General features: G+C 38.2%; 1 protein-coding gene across 1 annotated transcript in view; it reads left to right on the forward strand.

The window, feature by feature from the left end:
- Nucleotides 1-5,182: 5,182 nt before the first annotated feature.
- The window catches only part of LOC129437205 (protein NLRC3-like), a 578,808-nt gene continuing 557,861 nt past the window's right edge, over nucleotides 5,183-26,129 (forward strand). Inside the window, exons 1-4 of the mRNA XM_073862478.1 lie at nucleotides 5,183-5,285; nucleotides 5,416-5,529; nucleotides 10,447-10,695; nucleotides 13,267-15,027. Of these exons, the coding sequence (XP_073718579.1) occupies nucleotides 5,236-5,285; nucleotides 5,416-5,529; nucleotides 10,447-10,695; nucleotides 13,267-15,027 (2,174 nt within the window). The 5' untranslated portion in view covers nucleotides 5,183-5,235. The remainder of the gene's footprint in view (nucleotides 5,286-5,415; nucleotides 5,530-10,446; nucleotides 10,696-13,266; nucleotides 15,028-26,129) is intronic.

Raw genomic sequence — 26,129 nt, forward strand, 5'->3', positions numbered from 1 at the left:
TGAACTTCTTCTTCTTCTTCTTCTTCTGTTGTTTAAATGGCGGGTGGCAAACCAACTAAAGGTGCATTTACCGCCACCTACTGGATTGGAGTATGGAGCACTACTTGGTTGTATACATTTAGTGAGGAAAAAAAAATAAAATAAAAATAATAATAATAATAATAATAATAATAATACTATTAATAAACATTTCGTGTTTCCTATTTATATACACTTTGATGAACTACATGCTGTCTGGGTGTTTCCAACCTGTACTTTTAGTTTTTCATTGATCATTTCCACATTAATTCCCTCTATTTCCAAATACTTTTCAGCAGCTCTCACCATGATTTTAATTCTCTCTGTGCGACTTTCCGTTTGTGCTGAACAGTTAACCACTTCAGCTATAAATGCTACAAAAGACATTTTGTCAATCCCAATTGGATCTTTCTCAGTCTCTACTATGCTTTTATTCATTTCCAGAGGTGCAACTTTCTTAATTTCTTTCGCTTCCTGTTCCACTTTCTTCAGGGCCTCAGCATATGTTAACCCATTTTCCACTCTTACATTTTGTATTCTCAAGACTTTCTTCCTCGCTTGACATCCTCCGTACCCTGCACTATGCTCTCCCCCACAGTTACAGCATTTAGGATTTACTCCTTGTTCGCATTTACCGTAATCATGCTCTCCTCCACATCTTGCACATCTTTGTTTCCCTCTACAAACTGCCGCAACATGGCCAAATCTTTGACATTTGTAACATCTTAATGGCTGAGGTACATAAGGCCTAACCCTGTAACTCATGTATCCTAAATATACCCTTTCAGGTAGTTTATCCTCAACGAAATTTAGCATCACAGATAAACTATCCTTCTTTTCTTTGTCTTTGACATACTGAAGTCTTCTTACTTCCTTTACTACTGCTCCAGAGATATTCTTTTTGATTCTTTCTGTTGTCATGTCAATCGGGATTCCTGTTATTACTCCTCTTACCCAATTTCTCTCTTCTGGAATTTGACTTTTTACTTTTTCCCCCAGTAACGTCTTCATTCCTATTGCCTTTTCCTGTTGCTTGCTATCTTTGCAAAATAATAACAATTTACCACCCCTAACCATTTTTGCCTTCTCAATCAGCCCTATCTCATTATTAATTGCTTTAGTTAATTTTAACGGATTTATAGCAGATTCAGGTTCAGATTCGAATTGTATCATTACTTTATATTCCTCCTTTCGTATTCCTAACTGATGTCTTCCCTTATCACTATCAGAATCTGAAAACTGGTCCCAGTTTGTCTTTCTTTTCCGATTTTCAACTACTTTCCATTCATTACTTCCATTCTCCGCACCTGACACTTCCTCCTCCATTTCCAGATCACTTCCAAAATCACCTATGTTTCCAACCATGCGTACTCCACTCTCAACCCGGCTGTTGCCAACCTCTGGCCGAGCCTGTGTTTGTTTCTTCCATCGAATCATGGGACTTCTCAACAATTTTCCGACACGTTAAAGCTTAACTTTGAACTCAACCGCCCGTCCACCTGTGAACTGAACTGAACTGAACAAGTTTCAAATAGCACCGTGACGTGTTACTATGACAACAACCAATCAGGTTTAGTCATGTGTGTCACGTGCGTTGTTTGTAGTGATGGGCAGTCCGGCTCTTTCCATTGATTCTGCTCTTTCGGCTCAAGCTCCGGCTCTACATTTTAGTGATGGCAGTCCGGCTCTTTCAATAGATTCGGCTCTTTTGGCTCGGCTCCGTTATTAGAGCCGGCTCTTACGGTCCTACCCCTGCCTGCGTCTGAAGATTCGGCTCTGCTCGTTCGCTACAAAGAATCAGCTCTTAGAGCGGCTCGTTCGCGAACGACACATCACTAGTTGATTGTAAATAAACACTAGCAAACGTAAGATTTTAAGCAAATCTTTGAAAAAATAGTTTATTATGCAATCGGAATGATATAATGTTGAAATGCTTGAGGAAAGTTCAATGTTAGCTTATAACAATTAATGAATCATGTTTTGAAAAAAGTATGTTTTATCCAAATATACTAAAACGTCACTAGAAGTACATTTGTGTTTAGCATATTTCTTAAAAGTGTAATTATGCATATATTTATTACCAGCATACTTCTAGTACACTTAATATAAATACATTAAAAATATTCTTAAGTTTAGCATATTTCTTAAAAATGTAATAAAGCATATATTTATTACCAATGTACTTATAGTACACTTAATACAAATACATTAAAAATATTCTTAAGTTTAGCATATTTCTTTAAAATGTAATTAAGTATATATTTATTACCAATGTACTTATAGTACACTTAAAATAAATACATTAAAAATATTCTTAAGTTTAGCATATTTCTTAAAAATGTAATTAAGTATGTATTTATTACCAATGTACTTTTAGTATACTTTTAAAAAATACGTTTAAATGCAATTTAACGTATTTTTAATACACTTCAAATAAGTATGTTGGAAATACAAATGTATTATAAACATACTATTTGTATTTTAGTATATTTTTAATACATTAAATACTACGTCTTTTTGACCTGGGAGATCCAGATGAGCAACAGTGATGAACAGACAAATACAAAGCACGATATGATGTCAAAGGTTAAAGTCAAGAGAGAGATGTGAACCATGACAAGATTTTTTCTCCAACTGCCAGTATGATGAGATACTGAAACAGAAAACAGTACAGGAAAATATAATTGTTCATCAAATGGATGTAAAGACAGCATATTTACATGAACCAATAGAATGACATTTATATGAAACAACCAGAGGATTACGAGGTAAAATCTCAAAGTAATACAAAACTGATGTGTATAAACTGAAAAAATCACTGTATGGACAGCTGATATAATTGATAGAAGAAGTACTACAAGTTACTGCATTAACATGAAGAAAAATGATCCATTAAAGGCGGAGTCCATGATGTTTGAAAGCCAATGTTGATATTTGAAATCACCTAAACAAACACGCCCCTACCCCAATAGAATCTGGACGTTCTGTTGATAGACCCGCCCCACACATACGCAACCCGGCATTTGATTTGATTTGATTGGCTATAAGTGTGTTTTGGTAGTCGGCCCGTCTCCTTTTCCAACGCGTTTTTCAAACATCGTGGACTCCACCTTTAATCTCATGAAGACTAAAAGACAGTCTACTGTTACACTGTCCACATGTGAAGCTGAGTTTATGACATTAACTGTGACTGTACACGAGTGTTAGAAAACATTGATGAACTGAAATATCAATCTAGAGTTTATGAAGACAATCAGGGTGTCATAGCGTCAGCAAAAAATCCTGTGAGGTGTAAACATGTGGACATTAAATGTCATTTTGTGAGGTCTGTGATAAAGGAGGGCAGAATTAGTCTGAGATACTGTCCAACTGATGATATGATTGAAGATATACTAACAAAACCAGCAACAAACATCATGACATTTAACTCATTTATGTTTGCTGTATGAATTTTATTGTGTTGAAATGATCAAATAGAAATGTAAGTGTTAAGATTTATAAGTATTGTGCTCTCATTTATATTTGATTTGTTTAACTTTTATTTTTGTGAGCCAGCCAATCACATTGCAGAGTGTATGTCATGTGACCTTATCAGTGACTGAATGAATTTTCATTTTCATGATTGTAGTTTGTGAAGTTGTTACAGGATAAATTTCCAACCATGAGAATCTACCAAAATCTTTCTCAAGGGTCCTGTATAATCCACATGTGTGACCAGCAGACATCAGATGATCACAGCCAGAACGCTCGTGTCGATGGTGCCGGCCGGTGATCAGACCCACACTCTGTGTCTGAGCTGTGATACGAGACAGAGCTGTGATCAGACCTCATATCTGATCATGTGACAGTCTTTGTGTCTGTAATGTCTCTCCTTACACACTTACGTGCTACAACCTGCAGGTTAAGGACACAGGTGCTCTTTCCTATGATGTTTGACGCAGTGCACTGATACAGGCCGGATGTGCTGCTGATGTTTCTCAGTGTCCCTGCATCTGATCTGAGAACAGCACCATCAGTTATCTTATACATTTCATTCATCTGCACATTCAACACACACTTTAGATTTCAGTGGAGAAAATAAAGAAACTGTGAATAATGTTTCTATTGTCTATGACACACTGCAGAATAACTGTAATAACACAAATGTCCTGTAGGTGGCAGTGGAGGCGGAGTTTTCTTTACATATTTTAATGTATAATGTCTGATAATTATCCTGATATTTTGTCTTTTTATTCAATGAAATGTTTATGTTAGCACAATTATATTTTATCTTTTAAACTAAAAGTGTGTGTTTTTAAGACCTCGCTGTGTTTATTAAACCAAACACTTGATAAAGTTCACACTATGATAAATACATGAATGTAAATGTAGTTCATACAAATAATAAAATATCACTTAGTCTACATTATATTAAACTCATATGACTTTATTAGGCTTATATTAGTTAAACAAAAGAGGAGCAATTTTGATTTGAGTTTAATTATTGTTAATGCTGATGTGCTCTTTGTTTCATGCAGTGAATGTAAACATATTGACTCACATTGATGATTAAGTCTCGTTTATAAATTAAATCTGTTAAATTATTTGTAATCAGATGTATAATGTTTGTTTACTGTCAGCAGAGGGAGAAACACCTCAAACACTTCCTCATACAATAGTGACGTCACAGATGAAAGTGAAAGTAAATTGTTTCGTGTTTATCTTCCGCCATTTTGAACAGGTAGAGTTGATTTCTTAACATATCGATGATCAAAGTGATTAATATAACATGTATAAACAGCTTTACATGTATTTTTGTGTGTGTAGTTGATGTAAAAGTTGTAGTATTTTGAGAAAGTGAATCCAGTCAGATTGTGATGACAGCGAGTGTTCAGGTGTGTTCAGGTGAGATGAGACGCTTTTTACTTCCTCATTCAGAGTTTCTTTAAATATTTAATCATTTATATTTAATTGTTTCTTAATATTAGTGTTATTTATTGAATGTTTTCTTAACGTAACTCTTAATTTAATTTGTGTTAATGTTGTGTTAATGTGAGGTAATGTTATGTAGTTGTGTTAATGACGCTGTTGTTTCTTTAACACTCAGGATTCATGTATCTGAATTATAATGTCGGTTTATTCACTTTGATTTTAAGTTTATTTTGTGTCTGAATGTTATTTTCATTCAGTATCAGTTGTGGAGATCAGATTGATCAGATTCACCTCTGCAGCTCCATCATGGATCAAACACAAACATCAACACATGAAGATTTTTCTCCAGGATGCAGGTACTTTATAGAAACACTTTATTAAATAACATTTATATAATAGGAAAATATTTAAGTGTTGTTTTTATCACAATCATTAAAAAAATATTAGTAATGTAATTTAAAGTATAAAATCTGTTTTGTGTTATAGTTCAGATCATCAGAAGAGATCAGATTCAGAGTTCAGTTGTGTGTCTATGAAGAGTGATGCGTCTATGGGTAATCCATTACAGTTTAATAATGAAGAGACAAGACCCGCACACAGGTATAAAATATCTTTACTACTATTATTGTAGTTTTTACAATCGTGTATTTTGTGAAAGAGATAAGAAATTATTCCTCATTATCAGACATATTCATGCAGAGATACACATCTGTGAAAGCACCTGTTGTGAGATTGCCTTTTGTGCCTACTAAGTTACCATAGTCGTGGGTAGGGAAACGACTAGAGGGAGGGGCTTTGTTATTAGTGTGTGAGTATAAGCGCATGGCTTACGTTACTCTGGCTGTAGTTGAATAAACCATCTTTAATGAGGATTACGTCTCGTGTATTGCCTCTTAACATGACATGGTGTCAGAATTAAGGACTTCACGCTGACATTAAGAGCAAGATGGCAAAGTTTGGACCTCCCGAGCCGTTCGATTTCTCGCAGCCAGCGGAGTGGGTCACATGGCGGCAGAGATTCTCCCGGTTTAGAGTCGCATCGAAACTGGATAAAGAGAGCAACGAAGTGCAGGTGAACTCACTTTTGTACTCGATGGGGAGAGATGCCGAACCTATTTACGGCTCGTTTGTGTTTCCTGCTGCAACCGAGGCCATGCCACATCCAGAGTATGAGTTTGATCGAGTGATGCAGAAGTTTGACGAACACTTTGTCCCGAAAAGAAACGTAATCCACGATCGCGCCTGTTTTCATAAACGCAGCCAAAGGGCCGGTGAGACTGTGGAAGCTTTTGTGCGTGGCCTGTACGAGCTCGCGCAGCACTGCGAGTTCGGTGCGGGAAAGGACGAGCAGATCCGGGACCGGATCGTCATCGGAATAATGGACAAAGAGGTTTCACAAAAACTCCAGCTAGAGGCGGACCTGACTCTAGAGAGAGCCATCCAGCTTGCACGGCAAAGTGAACAAGTGAAACAACAAAGTGCCGAGCGCGTGGAAACTACAGTGAACGAGGTGAGACGGAAACAGTACAATAGCACACGGAGGAGCTATGATAAATCACTGCAGGGACAGAAATACGGTGAGAACAAACCGAACTGTCAGAGATGCAACAGGATGCATGATAAAAAGGAAAGCTGTCCAGCCCGTAACAAAAGATGCAGAAAGTGCAATAAAATCGGACATTTCGAGGCTGTGTGTAAATCCAATATGCTAAAACAAGTTAGAGCAGAGGCTGTTATGGATTCAGATGAGGATTCATTTTTTATTGGAGAACTATTCCTGAGAGCAACCACAAAGTCAAAGCCAAATATAATTGGGGAGTCAAACCTGGATACTGACTGGGATGTAGAGCTACTAGTAAATGGCAGTCTGGTGGATTTCAAAATCGACACAGGAGCTGATACCACCGTTATGACTGAAGAGACTTTTGGAAAACTACGTCAAAAACCAAAATTAAATAAGTCCAGGCCAACAGTATATAGCCCAGGAGGGAAAGTCCAGTGTGTGGGTAAGTTCCTTGCCACTACTACATACAAAGGTCAGAAATACCAATACTGGATTACAGTCATTAAAGGACAGTATGTTAGTAACTTGTTGGGCAAGGCAGTGGCAAAGCGCATGGGGCTGGTAGCAAGAGTCAATGCTATCACCAGTGACTTAACAAGCGATGTGTTCGGGGAAATCGGACTATTGAATTGTGAGCCTGTTAAGATCGAGCTGACCAAGGAAGCAGTCCCATATAGCGTCAACACGCCACGCAGAGTTCCGTTTCCGCTCCTTCCAAAGGTTGAGAAAGAGCTAAAGCGTATGCTGAGCCTCGATATCATTGAGGAAGTTACAGAGCCGACAGACTGGTGTGCCCCAATGGTGCCCGCTCCAAAACGCAACAAGGACGAGGTCAGAGTGTGTGTGGATTTGAAACGCTTGAATAAGGGAGTGAAACGCGAACGTTACATTTTGCCCACACTGGATGATATAACACCCAAGCTGACTGGAGCCAAGGTTTTCTCCACTCTGGATGCCTCTAGCGGGTTCTGGCAAATTCCATTGGACCCCAGCTGCCAAAAATTGACAACCTTCATCACCCCTATAGGCCGGTTTTGTTTCAAACGTCTGCCATTTGGCATTACTTCGGCACCTGAGATTTTCCAGCGGCTGATGACCGACTTGCTCAAAGGCCTAGAAGGGACTGTCGTTGTGATAGATGATATCCTGGTTTATGGATCTACAAAAGAGGAGCATGACCGCAATCTTGACACGGTGTTGCGGACTGTTAAAGCGTCTGGTCTAAAGCTAAACAGGGCCAAGTGTCACTTTGGAAAGACGGAACTGCAGTTTTTTCGGACACATCATTAGCGCGGAGGGTGTGAAGCCCGATGAGAGCAAGGTGGAGGCTATCGCTCAGATGCCCAGTCCCTCTAATGTGGAGCAGCTGCGGCAGGTGCTCGGATTAGTCAACTATGTTGGGAAATTCCTGCCGGGCCTGTCTACCGTTTTGCATCCACTCACTAACCTGCTCAGGAAAGAGACTGCGTGGGTTTGGGGTGAGCCTCAGGAGCGAGCATTTAATAAGACAAAAGCAATGCTCATGGCTGCACCAGCCCTTTGTTATTACGACGCTAACAAACCAACAGTGGTCAGTGCCGATGCCAGCAGTTATGGCCTGGGTGCGGCCCTGTTGCAAGACCACGATGATGAGTTGCGGCTGGTTGCCTTTTGCTCCCGCACGCTCACTGATGCGGAGAAGAGGTATTCGCAGATCGAGAAGGAGTGCCTGGCATCTGTCTGGGCTTGTGAACGTTTCGCCCGCTACATCCAAGGTATGGGCCGGGTCCGTTTACAAACTGACCACAAGCCACTGGTGCCATTGATCAACTCATACGATCTGGACAAAACGCCACTACGATGTCAGAGACTGCTTATGCGCCTCATGCGATTCAACGTCACTGCTGAACATGTTCCCGGTAAGCATCTAGTAATCGCAGATACTCTCTCCAGACACCCACTAAAGGACAGCTACTTACCTGAAACAGAAACTCAGGTAAAGGCATATGTGAACACTATGATGGCTAGCAAACCAATCAAGTCATCCAAGCTAGAGGAAATTCGCAGAGTCACACAAAACGATACTGAACTTCAAAAAGTGATCACATTTGTCAGAAAAGGGTGGCCTCGCAAAATAGCGGTAGGCTCACCACTGCGTGGATACTATGCAGCCAGAAGTCACTTATCAGAGTCGGACGGTCTGGTCACATACCACGACCGCATAGTAGTTCCAGCAGTACTCAGACCTGGAGTCATAGACCAACTGCACGAAGGTCACCAGGGCCTCACCAAGTGTCGGGAGCGAGCCAAGTTGACAGTTTGGTGGCCAAACATCGGAGCACAGATCACAAACAAAGTGAAATCATGTGACTTTTGCAGAGAGCACAAACCTACACAAAGACGGGAACCACTGGTAACCACTTCCCTGCCCAGTGGCCCATGGCAAAGGATTGCCATTGACCTGTTTGAGTTAGAGGGTAAGAATTTTCTTGTTGCTGTAGATTACTTCTCTAGAGACATTGAGATTGCTTCTCTTACCACCATTACCAGCAAGCAGGTTATTGACAAGCTCAAGCACATTTTGTGAGATGGGGCATCCCGCTGGAACTGGTCAGTGACAACGGGACACAGTTCACATCGGCAGAGTTTCGGGATTTTAAACAGAGGTATGGTTTCGCTCACATTACTTCCAGCCCTCATTATCCACAGTCGAACGGAGCTGCAGAAAGGGCTGTTCAGACTGCTAAGTACATCCTCAAACAGCCGGACCCCTGCTTAGCCCTTATGGGTTATCGTGCAACACCAATTGCAGCGACAGGAGAAAGTCCAGCACGGCTCATGACCGGTAGACAAATCCGCACTACTGTCCCGGTCCTGGAAAAGTCCTTGCTGCCACGTCCGTTCAGCCCAGATCAAGTCTACAGGAAGGACGCAACAGCAAAAGATTCTTACAGATTCTATTACAACCACAGGCATTCGGCACGCACGCTCCCTGAGCTTCACGTTGGTCAACCTGTTCGAGTGAAGCTTGATGGGGAGAAGGGATGGACAACACCTGCTAGGGTCATCAGTAAGTCTAAATAGCCGAGATCTTACCTCGTGGAGATGGACAATGGGAACGTGGCCCGTCGGAACAGGCGTCACCTCCAAACTGTTCCTGAGACCGAACCCCCTGCGGAACAGCAACGTGCCCAGCCGATAGGGTCTCAGCAGGACAGCGGTTCCCCATCGACAGACATGACTGCGCCACTGGAATCTCTAGCGAGCCAGCTACCAGCAGGCCCTTCCTCAGGGTCTCCCCTTCCACCATCTACTCCTGTGAAAAGAACTTCCAGGGGTCGTGAGATAAAGGTGCCACTTAGGTTTCAAGACTAATAATGTTAAAAGGGCAGAATAACCCCTTTCAGGACTGAGGGTAGTCTACCCCTGTGACGTCCTGCGCCGTTCTGAGACTATTTAATGGAAAAAAAAAGAAAAACAGAAGAATGTTATTTGATGACAGTTGTTGCATTTCTTTAGGTATATGGTTCAGAAAAACGTAAGATTTCATTAATATAGCAAAATGTAGATGTTTGGGGTTCTCGTTATTGCTAACTTTCAAAAGGGGGAGATGTTGTGAGATTGCCTTTTGTGCCTACTAAGTTACCATAGTCGTGGGTAGGGAAACGACTAGAGGGAGGGGCTTTGTTATTAGTGTGTGAGTATAAGCGCATGGCTTACGTTACTCTGGCTGTAGTTGAATAAACCATCTTTAATGAGGATTACGTCTCGTGTATTGCCTCTTAACATGACAGCACCCATTTAAATTTACAGTCTTTGTATTAAAAAAGTGAAAATGAAAAGATCATATGAAAGTTTTATTAGTAAGTTACATTCACAGCAGTGTAAAAACTGTAGAGTTAATAAAGTCATGTGAAAAATCTCACTGATATTAAAGTGTAAAGTGATTCTTGATTCTCATTCTTGACGTTCAGACGAATCAGAACAGAATCTGACTGTCAGAGGAGGAAGATTGAACAATCTGAGAATCAACTACAAGACTTCAATGAAAACATGAATCCTCGTCTTACAAACTCTCTAACTTCACAAAGGACGAGGACACAAGATTACAAAAACAGGAATATTTATAATGCAGACGCTGAGGAAGGATTACACTCAAGAACAAACAACAAAGACCGACAAAGATTAAGACACACAAGTGCAAAATATACTAACAAACACAGGTGAGTGGGATTACAATGATTTAAAAAACAGGTGATAATGGTTAAACCTCGTGTGCTGTTCATATTTTTGTTACTTAGGCTGAATCTGAAATCGCATACTTACTGAGTAGACACTGAATTTCACTGAGTACTTAATGTGCACTAAGACAGTACGTACATTCGTGTTACTATGGACAGCGTCCACCATGTTGACGTTATCATGTGACCTATGACGTCGTAAACAGGACAGGAGGACGACATCACAATACTGCGATAGCGACTCAATATCAGACTTCTCCGTATGATTTCTGGAATCACCCTCACGGTACTTTGATGTCATCCACCTGTTGATTCTTACAGCGGTGCATAAACTCAAACAAACCTAATAACAGACATGAAAACGTATGCGTGTGTATGAGGGACAGGTGCACTAACACCTGATTGCATCAATAACTTGACAACAACTCTACTACGGTCTCTGTCAGTGTTACAGATATTATATTACACATTATTTTATAGTGGACAAAAATAAGTAAAACAATTTAATATGTATTGTTAGATGACAAGTGATTATATACACTTTAGTGAAGCAATCTCTTGGATTTACTTTAAACAACAGGAAACATGAATAAAAAATAAATGAACCATCACAACAAATGAAAAGGTATAGAAGTGAATAACATAAGAAACAAAACTTTATTCAAATGTATTTATTTAAGAAACCATCACATATTTACTATCATCTCAACACAACTGTGACAATTCTGCAGCTTTATTTTGATGAATCAGCTGAGCACTTTGTGGGATATCCTGACCGGTCTGTGTGTGAAGTCAGTGTGCTGAGGAACAGTCCTGTGTAACGTATCAAAATCACCCGATTGGCTGGTCTCCGGTCGATTGCTTTGCTCTCCCGTGACATCATGGTAAAGCTGGGATAGAAGTGTCCAAGCAATGCTTGCTTCAGATTCTGTGCAGACTCAGTAGGGTATCCGGGGATTTCTCGCCTACTGATTTAATGAATACTGAGGATTTGGACATACTACTCTGTTCACGTACTGTTTCCTCTACTATATTTTAGGAAAGTAGGCAGTCTCGGACGATACTTAAGTACACGTGCCTCTGAATCTCACGAGAAATAGTCCAAAATCCTGTTAATTCTCGCTTACCCTTTTGCGTATACTGAGGTTTCAGACATACTATTCGTTCACCTACTGCTTTTTGCCTGCTATATAGTATGGTAGTACGCGGTTTAGGATTCAGCCTTTGACAATGTTTGTGTGTCTAGTGGACTCACTGCATAATTCGTATAAACCAATGCAGTCACACACATTTATGTATAACTGTTTACAGATGTTTACTTTAGCCTTATTGAAAGTAACATAGACAGAATTTATGGTTAATATTTGTCATTTACTACTGTAGAGGACTAGTTATAGATTAAAGTGCTATTCGTTTTTGTGATAATATGAAATAAGAGAAGAAAATTCTATTCTCCCCCAAAGATTGAGTGAAAACATGTTTATCTTAAATAAGTATTTTCATCACTTTTTCATCTCAAATAAGTTTTTCATTTCTTTTGATGTTTATTTTTTTTTAACTTAGTCTGAAATCTATCTTATGTCCACACACACACTGCAGTACAATGTGTTGCTATTGGTTACAACCTAAAATGATGAAAATACTTGGATATGACATTTTACACACACACACACACACACACACACACACACACACACACACACACACACACACACACACACACACCCATACACACACACACACACACACACACACACACACACACCATAGGTTTTGTGGTAAACCCATGGTTTTACAAATAGTAATCAATACACCAATTTACCATGATTACTACACTTTTACTATAATACATCCATGGTTATTTTTTGTAAGGGATATAATGGTAAAATGTAGAATGGTTCCTGTTAGACAGAAGTTAATGTGTTTGGGACAGTCGGTACAGACGAGTGTTCATGCTTGATATATAATATGTTGTATCCTTGAACCGTTACAGCAAAAGCAGAAGGACAAAACTCTGACATGCATCCATCACATATATACAGAAATATATACAAACACACTCATGCACTCACAGGAGTCCCAGATAACAGAGTGAAGTTACATAGCACATTCAATTTTCACTCTTTTATTACCCCCGAACACCACATATGTAATATAAATGTGTAGGGGGTACACACAGTGTACATTCATTATAAAATTGTTTAGTTTTTTATGTTCTTTATACAAAATGAGCCAAGGCCAATGAATCTGAGGTTGAAACAACAATTAATTGCATATTTTTTCTTTATGTAAACATTAAAACGTGTCCCACAGACCCGAACACCACACAAAGGTTAACTGATAATGACAAATGAATGAATGATTAAACAATATTTTATTTTGTTTAGTAGTAGATGTGCAGTAGTAGATTTTATTTTGCCTAAATGAAACATTTTACAATACAAACCATTAATATGTCCTGTGTCTTATGATGGAAATGTGACATTTTATTTTGTACATTTTTAATCATGCAGTTATTGTGTAATAATATGATATATACATTTTAATTTACAGTCATGAGTCTGATCTTACTGAAGTCCTGAACACATTCAGATCAAATCTGAGGAAGAAGTTTGAGTGTTTGTATGAGGTAACATCAAATAAGAGAAACCCAACACTACTGAATGAGATCTACACAGAGCTCTACATCACAGAGAGTGAAAGTGGAGAGATCAGTAATGAACATGAGGTGAGACAGATTGAGACACAATCCAGAAGAACAACAACAGAGGAGACACCAATCAAATGTAATGACATCTTTAAACCTTTACCTGAACAAGACAAACACATCAGAAGTGTGCTGACAAAGGGAGTCGCTGGCATTGGAAAAACAGTCTCTGTACAGAAGTTCATTCTGGACTGGGCTGAAGAGAAAGAGAATCAGGACGTCCACCTCATATTTCCACTTCCTTTCAGAGAGATCAATTTGATGAAGAACAAAACACTCAGTCTTTTAGATCTTCTTCATCTTTTCTTCCCACAAACAAAAGAAATGGAAATCTTCAGTGATGAATATAAAGTGTTGTTCATCTTTGATGGTTTGGATGAGTGTCGTCTGTCTCTGGATTTTCACAGCAGTGTGAGGTTGTGTGATGTAAGTGAATCAACCTCAGTGGACGTGATGCTGACAAACCTCATCAAGGGGAATCTGTTTCCATCTGCTCTCATCTGGATCACCTCCAGACCAGCAGCAGCTGATCTCATCCCCTCTGAGTGTGTTGATCGAGTCACAGAGGTACGAGGCTTCACTGATCCACAGAAGGAGGAATACTTCAGGAAGAGAATCAGTGATGAGAGTCTGTCTGATCAAATCATCTCACACCTGAAGTCATCCAGGAGTCTCTACATCATGTGTCACATCCCAGTCTTCTGCTGGATTTCAGTCACTGTTCTAGAGAGAATGTTGAGTGAAGCAGAGAGAAGAGAGATCCCCAAGACTCTCACTCAAATGTACACACACTTCCTGATCATTCAGACAAACATCAAACATCAGAAGGACTATGAGAAGAAAGATGAAGACATGATCTTCAAACTGGGGAAACTGTCTTTTGAGCAGCTTGTGAAAGGCAATCTGATCTTCTATGATGAAGACCTGAGAGAGTGTGACATTGATGTAGCAGAAGCATCAGTGTACTCAGGATTGTGTACTCAGATCTTCAGAGAGGAGTTTGGTTTGTATCAGGGGAAAGTTTACTGCTTTGTTCATCTCAGCATCCAGGAACATCTAGCAGCTCTTTATGCTCACCTTTCCTTCACAAACAACAACAGAAATGTGTTTTCTATAACTTTAAAACAGCCTTCATTTTCTGAGTTACATCATCGAGCTGTAGATGAATCTTTGCAGAGTAAGAATGGACATCTGGATCTTTTCCTGCGTTTTCTTCTGGGTCTTTCACTGGAGTCCAATCAGATTCTCTTACAGGATCTACTGACACAGATGAGAAGATGCTCCTACAAGAAAGAGAAAACTGTTGAGTACATTAAAGAGAAGATGAATGAGAATCTGTCTCCAGAGAAATCCATCAATCTGATTCACTGTCTGAATGAACTGGGTGATGATTCACTGCTGCAGGAGATTCAACATTATGTGAGATCTTCATCAGTAGGAAAGACCAAACTCTCCTCTTCACAGTGGGCAGCTTTAGTTTTTGTGTTGTTGACGTCTGAGCAGCATTTGGATGAACTTGATCTAAATAAATTTATTGGAGATAAAAATACAGCAGATGAAGTTCTTGTGAGACTGCAGCTTGTGATTAAAGAAACCAAAAAACTGAAGTAAGTAAAACTAACAACAATCACATGACTGTTTACATATTAAAGCAACACTATGTAGTTTTCCATGTAAGATTGGCTTACGGCTCCCACATGAGGTTTAAAAGTGCAACAGTGCAATTGTGTTGCTTTAATACAATTAATTTAATTATTTTATGAGTTTATTTTGAACTCTTACTTTGGGAGAATCTTTTCTAACAAAAGTCATTTTCTTAATGTTGTACATAAATCAGCAGTCAATCTCAAAAAAGTTCCCAACATTCTGCCAATATAAAAAGTGTCCAGTTTTCTTGATGTTCTAAGAACGTTTCTGTGTTGTCTGAATGTTAGATGAATGTTACATTCTACCATTTTCAAACGTTATGACAATTTCATGTTTTAATTTTCACACAATGTTTAAAACAACAACTTATCTACCAACTGCTACAGAATTTCACTAACTTTACATTACCATAACAAATGTGTTTTATATACGCAAAGTTAACACAACCCGGGAATAACTAGCAAACAAAAAGTCAAAGGTCAAGAGTCCAACTAAAACAAACACTAATCAACACCATGGTGACTTTAACCTCTCGACGCACACTAGTTCGTGCACGGAAAAACGTCAGTTTTTTTAATGCTGCTAACACTATATATGTAGCCTACTGTGTACAAACAAACAATAATAATAACATTGCTATACATCGTTTTAAAGGTCTAAGGGTTTAGCATCAGTGTATGGTGTCCGTTTTGAGATACAATTGCTCTAGCATCATAAATATAGTATTTTGTTACAGAAGTCCAGGTGACAACATGCATAAAATAAGCTGACTCCTTACCTTTGTGCTGGTATAAGGAACGCGAATCGAATGCAGTCTGTTTCAGATGTGTGAATAACCCATAAAAACTCTCCAACAAACTACATCCAATGACCGTTTTTGTCCACAAATGCGTATAATCCGTGAAGATATATTGTCCATTGTTTACATCAGATTTCACATGCACGTCTTGTAATAGATTATAATATACAATCTGATGACTATTTACATCGTAACACTTGTATATGAGATTACACTCGCGTTCAAAACCAGCGCTCAAACTTGTTTGTACAAGTAGGCGGGAGTATAATGCATAATATCCAAACAGCGCTGTCAAATATCGTGACGTCATCTGACTCACGCGTTCCTCCAATGACTTCATGGAAAATATTGATAGACAGAACGTGTAGCCAATTAGATAACGAATTCAACGATCTTTGTGTGAAGCTTTATTTCCTGGTGTTGATACGGGATTTTATATGCTTATATGAGGATAAACAACAAAAAGAACGAACGTGTATGCATGTAAACAAAAGCCTTTTATTTTGTGGCTGACTGGCACTTAGAAAAGGCACTAGTCTTACAAAAACTCTTGCAAGAACCTCATTTTTGGGTCTATTGACTTCAAACGTGAAATATAACTTCTTTAGACTTGTGGCTTTGGCATTATTGCATTTTTAGGTTTCACACATATATTTATCATTAAGATGTTTAGAGTTAAAAAAGATGTTATGCAAAAAAAAATTATTACAATGTACTTCAGCCTCTCTAACTTTTTTAATTTTTATCTTAAAATTATTTTGAAACATGGAAAACGAAGCTCAAAGTGTCTTCTATCTAATGATACCACAGTTATGCTTATAGTCTAAATGGTTTAGTAAAAACAGCCCTTTTAGTGAAAGTAGGTATTTTCATGGTTTGGGGCCAGAATGGGGGTGCTTTTCAAGAGGTTAAATGAAACAAATCAGCAACATCTAAACCTAATAAGTGAATTGTGTTTTCTACAGCAATATTTTTACAGAACATTCAGAAATAATGTTTTATGGGGTGGTTTCCCAGATAGGGATTAGCTTAAGCCAGGACTGGGCCTTAGTTTAATTATGAAATATAAATTGTTTTAACAAACACACCTTACTAAAAACATTATTTGTGTGCATTTTAAGGCAAAACAAATGGCATTGATGTATTTTAAATTATGTCAGTCCAAGTTGTTTTCAGTTTGGACAGCTATTACATTTACTTTAGTCTAGGACTAGTCTAATCCCTGTCTGGGAAACCACCCCTATACATTTTAAAATAATAAAAATGCAATGTTTCTCTATCATATGGCCGGACGATTATGGCCAAGATTTTTAGCACGATATACTTCTCCATTTCGGTCGATACAGTATAAATCCGATAACGGTATGCATATTAAAAAAGCCTCAGGAAAAACTGCCAAGAATGCCTGCAATGGAAAAAATTGGCCAATGAACCCTTCTCCTATAAAACTATATCATATTTAAAATAAAAAAGGGATAAATATATTAATGTTCACTTTTAATTCGTGTTTATCCTTCGTACAAAAAAGTGATATCACTGTCCAGTAAACCAGACTTTCAGGCTCAGTTTAATAATATTATAAGTGCACCCTGAATGTCAGTCAGTATAAATGCTGTAATGCAGGGGTCTCAAACTCAAACAGGCTTGGGGAAATTTCTGAGATCGACATCTTATAGGAGGGACGTGTTACGTGTGACAAAATAAGACGCCAGAGAGTCGTTCATGCTTCTCAATCACCTGGTTCTGTTTTACTAATCAAAAGGTGCAACCGGAAATACTTTTGACCATCACCATGACATACGTTATTTACAAACACTTCCGGTGGTTAAAATACATAATTAAATCACATATCACAACATCCTTCTTTTTTTTTTTTTTTTTTATTAACACAACACAATTTCATCATTATTTAACACTAATAAAATCACAACATTTCAAACAATCCAGTATCATTAATCAATCACCAATATGCAAATAACAAAACTACATTTCAGCAATAAGTCTTTGTGGCTTTGCAACAATTCTACCACTTCGAGTTTTGAATTGACCAGTACATGAACTTGCAGTCTCTTTATCATCCAACACAGCCCTTGTCTCATGGCAGTCATTAATTAAACTCTGATCCACTTCCTCAGTCTTTGCTTTGTATTCTCCTGTCTTGGACATTAGATATTTCCTATTCCTTCTATACAATTGTCCATCAGGTGTCTCCACAACATAAGACCTTGGTTGCTCAGCCAGAGCAGTAACTTGTGCTGGATTCCACACACCATTTTGCCATACTCTTACATTTTCTCCTACTGTTAGTTTGTTCCAAAGTCAAACTTTTCCTTCTGCTTTTTCTGACGATTTTCCAATGACTCTTTCACTGAAGCTGAAACTGTTTTAGGATTAAGTAATACAGTTGATGCTGGAAACCTTGTTCTCACTCTCCGACCCATTAGCAATTGTGCAGGGGAGACTCCTATGGTTTCCAAAGGTGTGTTTCTCAGATTTAACAATGAAATGTATGGATCTCTCTCATCTGCTTCAGTCTTTTTTAACATCCGTTTCACAGTTTGTACAGCCCTTTCAACCATTCCATTTGATTGAGCATGGTGAGGGCTTGTTGTTTTATGCTGAAACTCCCATTCTTTAGAGAACATGCGAAACTCTTGTGAAGCAAATTGTGATCCGTTATCAGAAATTAATACCTCAGGAATCCCATACCTTGCAAACTGTGACTTCAGCAATTTGATGACAGTCAGACTTCTGGTATCATTCTTGAGCAAATCAACTTCAATAAACTTTGAGAAATAATCCACCATGATCAAATACTCTTTTTTATTATATGTGAATAAATCAACTCCAATCTTCTGCCAAGGCCTATCTGGCACACTATGAGGCTGTAGTGGCTCTTTAGTCTGAAATCTTCTATGCGCACTGCATACTTCACAATGACTTACCATGTCTTCAATACTCTTAGACATTCCAGGCCAAAAGAGTACCTCTCTTGCTCTTTTTCTACAACTTTCGATACCTAAATGACTTTCATGGATCCGATGTAACATGTCAGTTCTCATTGAAGCAGGAACAATAATTTGCTCTCCCTTGAAAAGAATACCATCAACAGCAGAAATTTCTTCTCTGTAATTCCAGTAATTTTGAATTTCTCTAGGGACTTTCTTCATTTTCCTTGGCCAACCATTCTGTACAACTTTCAACAACTTCATCAATGTGGCATCCTTTTCTGTTTCGCTCTGAAATTCTGTTAACTTCTTTTCAGACACAGGCACATTTGTGAGCAGCATATGTACCTGAGCTTCTGTGATGTCCTCTTTCTCTGAAGTTTCAGTTTCTGCCAAACATGCTCTTGACAGAGCATCAGCGACATGCATTTCCTTTCCCGGACGGAACTTAACATTCAACTGATACTTTTGCAGTCTCATGAGTAGTCTTTGGATTCTAGCTGGTGCTTTGTTGAGTGGCTTTTTCATTATTATCTCAAGTGGCTTGTGATCTGTCTGAACTTCAATCTCTCGGCCATAAACAAATTGATGAAAGCGTTCTACACCAAACACTATTGCAAGCATTTCTTTTTCAATTTGAGCATAGCGTTGTTCTGTCACAGTCAATGCACGAGAAGCATATGCTACAGGCTTATCCTCTTGAAGCAAGACTGCTCCTAGACCACTTTTAGAGGCATCTACAGAAACAATTACTGGTAGACTCACATCATAATAGCGGAGTACTGGAGTTTCTGTTAACATCAATTTTAACTTCTCAAATGCCTGTTGATGTTCATCTTTCCACTGCCACTCAACTTCATCTCTTAAAAGATCACGTAGAACAGTCGTATGCTGTGACAAATTTGGTACAAATTTTGCAAGAAATGTCACCATCCCAAGAAACCGAGACACATCTTTTTTACACTCTGGAACTGGCATTTTTCTTACTGCTTCTAGTTTAGCCATATCAGGTTTCAGTCCTTTGTTATAATATGACCTAGATACTTTATTTCATCCAGACAAATCTTGCATTTGTCCTTGTTTAGTCTGAAATTCTTGACACGTGCTCTTTCTAACACTTGTCTTAGCCTGTCGTCATGCTGCTCTTTTGTTTCAGCCCATACAAGGATGTCATCAATATACGTTTCAACTCCATCAATACCTTCAAATAACTGCTGTACCTTTTTGTGGAACACTTCTGAAGCTGAATTAATTCCAAAAGGAAGACGAAGGAAACGATAACGTCCAAATGGTATATTAAAAGTACAAAGACGAGAGCTAGCATCATCCAGTTTAATTTGCCAAAAGCCTGAGCTTGCGGCAAGCACTGAAAAATATTTAGCTTTGGGCAATCTACATGTGATCTCATCAACAGTTGGCAATTGATAATGCTCTCTCATCACTGCTGCATTAAGGTCACGAGGGTCTAAACAGATCCGCAGACTGCCATTAGGCTTCTCCACTATCACAAAAGGATTCACCCATTTCGTGGGCTCTTCAACTTTCTTTATCACTTTCATTCTTTCCATTCTTTCAAGCTCAGCTTTAAGCCTTTCTCTCATGGCAACGGGTATTTTTCTTGGTGGGTGTACCTTTGGAGTAACGTTTTCATCCACTCTGATAGAATGTTCTCCTTCTAAACACCCCATGCCTTCAAACACGTCTGCATACTCTGTGAATATGTCCATGTCATTAATCATCATTACTCTCTGTACAAGATTTAATTCTTCACATGTTTGAATCCCCAATACTGGCTTTACTTCTCTCTTTGTCACAACAAATCTGACAACCAATGGCATAGTCTTATATTTCACTGCCAAGTCACACTGACCTTTCACTGAGATCTTCTCTCCTGTGTATGTAGACAGTTTAACATTTGAGTTCCTTAACATTCTTCTTTTGCCCATTTTTTCTAACAGGCTATAGGGAATGACATTTGCTTGTGCACCTGTATCAAGCTTAATACCCTGTTTACACGAAGGAAAGACGCATATATTTCCCTGCGGTTTGGCCTGTCATTTACACGAAAACCGCGTTTTTATTACAGAAAACGATTATTTCTAAAACCTCTGGCGAAAGTGGATATTTCTGATTACCCCGGTTATGTGTTGCCGTGTCAACTGGGAGAAACGGGGTTTTAGGTTCTTAAACGTCACATTTTGCGCCAGAAAATGTTTAACGTCATGAGAGCGCCCTTACAGTTTGTTTGGCTACTGATCAATCAGGTTTATGTTGGCTGAATCCCAAACCGCCTACTTCCATACTATGTAGTATGTAAAAAGCGCTACTTTGCATACTATATAGTATGGAACTAGGCGGTTTGGGATTCAGCCCATGTTTGCTTTTATGAAAGGAACAGGAAGTCGCTCGTGTTCTTCGTGGGTGTCGATTCTGACGATTTTGATTGGCTTGCATGGCTGTATTCCCCTTCCTACACTGCCTCCCACAGGTTTGGCATAGTTATTATGCCGCTTGACGGCGTATTTATGCGGGTTGATGTAAATGGAAAGTTTTTTATAAAACGATGTTGTGTGCACGATGTTATTGAAAACGGAGGCGGGAAAGTATTCGTTTCTCAAAATACCCGGCTATGTGTAAATGTAGCCTAAAATTCACACAGGTTTTTCCTATTTCTAAATCAGTTGTCCATTCTTCTTTAAGTGATGCTTTTGTGTGCTTCAGTGACTGCGCTTGTACTATTCCCACAAATAAGTCATCACATAATTCTGTGACGTTTCCTGCAACAGCATGCACTTTCTTAGACCTGCACATCTTTGCAAAATGATTCATTTTGTCACAATTTCTACACTGTTTGCCAAACGCAGGACAACTACGTGGTAAATGTTCTATTCCACATCTTTTACATTTAAAACTTGCTCTCTCTGTTTTGGCCTTTGTTTTCCACTCATTCTTACACGATTGTTTTTGCTTTTCTGCATCAAAGTGTCTGCTCTCAGTCATAGTGAGTTGCGCTTTTTTCTCCTCATGCATTTGTTGCATCTGTGCTTTCGTCGTTTCCGACGCGATACATATTTGCACACACTTTTCAAGAGTTGCTTCACTTTCTCTTAAAAGTCTCTCTCTTAAAGAGTCTAAGTTGATTCCACAGACAAGCCTGTCTCTTATAAGAGATTCCTCCAACTCTCCAAACTCACATGATTTAGCTTTTCTCCTCAGCTCTGTTACATATTGACTGATCGACATTTCTCCTTGTACACACGTAAAAAACTTGTATCTCTCATATGTAATGTTCTTTTTTGGATTACAGTATGTCTCAAACTGCTCCATTATTTTCACCAAGTTATATCCTTCATCATCATTTTCAAAAGTAAAAGTATTATAAACTTCAACTGCATCTTCACCCGCAACATGAAGAAAAAGGGATGATTGCACTTTTGCAGTTCTCGTGGCATAGCCACTTGCCACTGAATATAATTCAAACCTTTGTCGAAATCTTCTCCAGTTTTCTGATAGGTTCCCTTGACGCAAATCAAGTCCTGCAGGAGGTTTTAATCCATCCATAATGCGAATTTTAAATCCGTCTTTTACTCTTTCACTTCTTACACCATGTTACGTGTGACAAAATAAGACGCCAGAGAGTCGTTCATGCTTCTCAATCACCTGGTTCTGTTTTACTAATCAAAAGGTGCAACCGGAAATACTTTTGACCATCACCATGACATACGTTATTTACAAACACTTCCGGTGGTCACAATACATAATTAAATCACATATCACAAAACATGAGGTTGAAAAGCGCAACAGTGCAATTGTGTTGCTTTAATGCAATTAATTTAATTATTTTATGAGTTTATTTTGAACTCTTACTTTGGAAGAATCTTTTCTAACAAAAGTCATTTTCTTAATGTTGTACATGAATCAGCAGTCAATCTGAAAAAAGTTCCCAACATTCTGCCAATATAAAAAGTGTCCAGTTTTCTTGACGTTCTAAGAACGTTTCTGTGTTGTCTGAACTTTAATGAATGTTACATTCTACCATTTTCAAACGTTATGACAATTTCATGTTTTAATTTTCACACAATGTTTAAAACAACAACTTATCTACCAACTGCTACAGAATTACACTAACTTTACATTACCATAACAAATGTGTTTTATATACACAAAGTTAACACAACCAGGGAATAACTAGCAAACAAAAAGTCAAGGGTCAAGAGTCCAACTAAAACAAACACTGATCACCACCATGATGACTTTAAATGAAACAAATCAGCAACATCTAAACCTAATAAGTGAATTGTGTTTTCTACAGCAATATTTTTACAGAACATTCAGAAATAATGTTTTATGGGGTGGTTTCACAGATAGGGATTAGTTTAAGCCAGAACTAGGCCTTAGTTTAATTATGAAATATAAATTGTTTTAACAAACACACCTTACTAAAAACATTACTTGTGTGCATTTTAAGGCAAAACAAATGGCATTGATGTATTTTAAAATATGTCAGTGCAAGTTGTTTTCAGTTTGGACAGCTATTACATTTACTTTGGTCTAGGACTAGTCTAATCCCTGTCTGGGAAACCACCCCTATACATTTTAAAATAATAAAATGCAATGTTTCTCTATCATATTGCTGGACGATATGGCCAAAATTTTTATCGCTGTATACTTCTTCATTTCGGTCGGTACGGTATAAATACGATAACGGTATGCATATTAAAAAAGCCTCAGGAAAAACTGCCAAGAATGCCTGCAATGGATGTCTGAACCAAAAACAAACCTCTGAAAAAAAAAATTGGCCAATGAAACCTTCTCCTATAAAACTATATCATATTTAAAATAAAAAAAGGGAAAAATATATTAATGTTCACCTTAAATTTGTGTTTATCCTTCATACAAAAAAGTGATATCACTGTCCAGTAAAACAAACTTTCAGGCTCAGTTTAATAATAATATAAGTGCACCCTGAACGTCAGTCAGTAATAAATGCTGTAATGCAGGGGTCTCAAACTCAAACAGGCTTGAGGCCATTTCTGAAATCGACATCTCATAGAAGGGACGAAGAGCTATTTAACATTAAAAAGCAAAATTTTTCATTTTACATTTATAAACTATTAAGTATTTTTTGCCACCGGGTTGTGTTTCTGTTTTGATATATTATGGATTTATTCAGTCACAGTATTGACTTTCATAGTTCCATCTGTGTTAGTCTATAGTTTTGATCAATTTGCTATTATAGTAATATGTGGAGAAAATATAAGTCAACGTGACCCTAAAATAATTGTAGTATTTAATGTTACATACTGTAAGAAAAATACAAATTACTGATCTACTTGTTATTGCTTAGCAAGCTAGATAGTGAAAAATGATACATTTATTTCATCATCTAATCTAATATTTTTTATACAAAGATGAAGTTGTTGACATGTTATGGTTGTCAAAGTAGCAGTGTCCAAAAATATGAAGAAGTTTAAGAGAAAATATCAAAGATACAGGAGCTTGAGTGATCTTGAAGCATGCAGTAGAGCTGAAGGTTTGAAAATGGGGTCCTCAGGAGTGCAGTTGACCCTGTAGTTGTCTGATTTTATTGCTTTTTATAAATATCTGACGGTGATGACGAATATGTGGGACACATTTTAAGCAATAACAAAATAATAGTAAATATTGTTCAAACTCACTGTTTGTAGTTTTTAATACATATTACAATGTACTCTTTCATGTGTTAAATATATTATTCAATTCAATTATTACTTTTGGCTTTTTTAATCAAGTTGAAATGATTATCTCTTAACCGAGGACAGCTGATTTTGTAGGCAATGGGCCAACATATAATCATTAAATTAATAAAAAATAAAATAAACCTATAAAAGAACCTTACATATGTGCAAAGGACCCCCTGATTATAACATTGATTCTTTTTCTTCATGAAAATGTTATTAATTTCCAACAGAATTAGCACTTTTCTTAGTGGAACATGTTTTTGCCAAAGTTTCAAGAATCAGTGATTTGATACTAGACATTTAATTATATTATACATATAACTCATAACCAGGTGACACAGCAGCATACATACTTGTATCTTTGCTTCTCATCTTTATTCTTTTCTAACATTGGCACTTTATGGCTTAAGCCTATTTTTTCTCACCAGTAATTTAGTTTGTTTATTACATCTCCTGTTCTCCCTCTATATGATGTCCTCATTGGAAGCTGTGACTTGATGCAAACTAACCCCACACCTCCTTCTAGTACTTCTGAGTGACAGCTCTTCTCTGAGCAAATACTCCAAAGTCCCGAATAGATTAATTGATCGCATGGTGGTGTCAATGATATGATTTGACGCAAGGTACAGATGAGCGAATTTAAATCCGCATTCCATTTGCTTGTCATCTCGGAGATTGCAGCTCATGGTTGCTTAAAAGACAAGTTCGGTATTTTACACTTAAAGGCCTGTTTTCAGATTGTTTATGATGAAATAGAACGGTTTTGACTGAAATTTGGACAGATGATGCTGGCCCGAGAATTTTTGGGTGTTTGTGTTTCACCTCCCACCTCCACAATGGCTGCATAGGTGCACCGGAACAATCCCTCCCAAAATGCATTAAACTTTTGTTTACAAAGACGTGAAACTCAGCGAGTGGTCAGGGGTGTTCACTGATATGCTCACACAAAAATCGCTGCAAAATACGCACTCCAACAGGTTTTATCGTAGTTTTTGCCAACTCCATTGACTTGTATTAGATGTGCTGTGAGGTACGGTATTACTCCGCGCCGGGAACTTTGTTTCTATTCTTGCAATTGGCAAAGGTGGATTATCGCCACCAACTGGGCTGGAGTGTCTATTATTCAAGCTCTCAACGGAAGAATGTGCGGGTGTGAGGCGTTTGGAAAAATAGGTCCACCAGTTTACAACGAATGCTAAAACACCTGTTGGAAAGCATCTTTTGCAGCGATTCCTGTGCGAGCACACCAGTGAACACCCCCGACCACTCGGTGAGTTTCACGTCTTTGTAAACGAAAGTTTAATGCATTTTAGGAAGGATTGTTCCAGTGCACCATTAAACCCATTGTAGAGGTGTGAGGTGAAACACAAACACCCGAAAGTTTTCGGGCCAGCATCATATGTCCAAATTTCAGTCAAAACCGTTCTATTTCATCATAAACAATCTGAAAACAGGCCTTTAAGTGTAAAATACCAAACTTGTCCTTTAACTACAAGACACCACACGTTTAAGAGGGAAGTAGCCCCTTGACCTGTGTTTAACATGCGTTTTTACATGTGACATGTGAACGGCCACAGGACGCCGTAATGTATCGA

Source organism: Misgurnus anguillicaudatus, chromosome 24 (assembly GCF_027580225.2).
Source record: "Misgurnus anguillicaudatus chromosome 24, ASM2758022v2, whole genome shotgun sequence".
Taxonomy (NCBI): domain Eukaryota; kingdom Metazoa; phylum Chordata; class Actinopteri; order Cypriniformes; family Cobitidae; genus Misgurnus; species Misgurnus anguillicaudatus.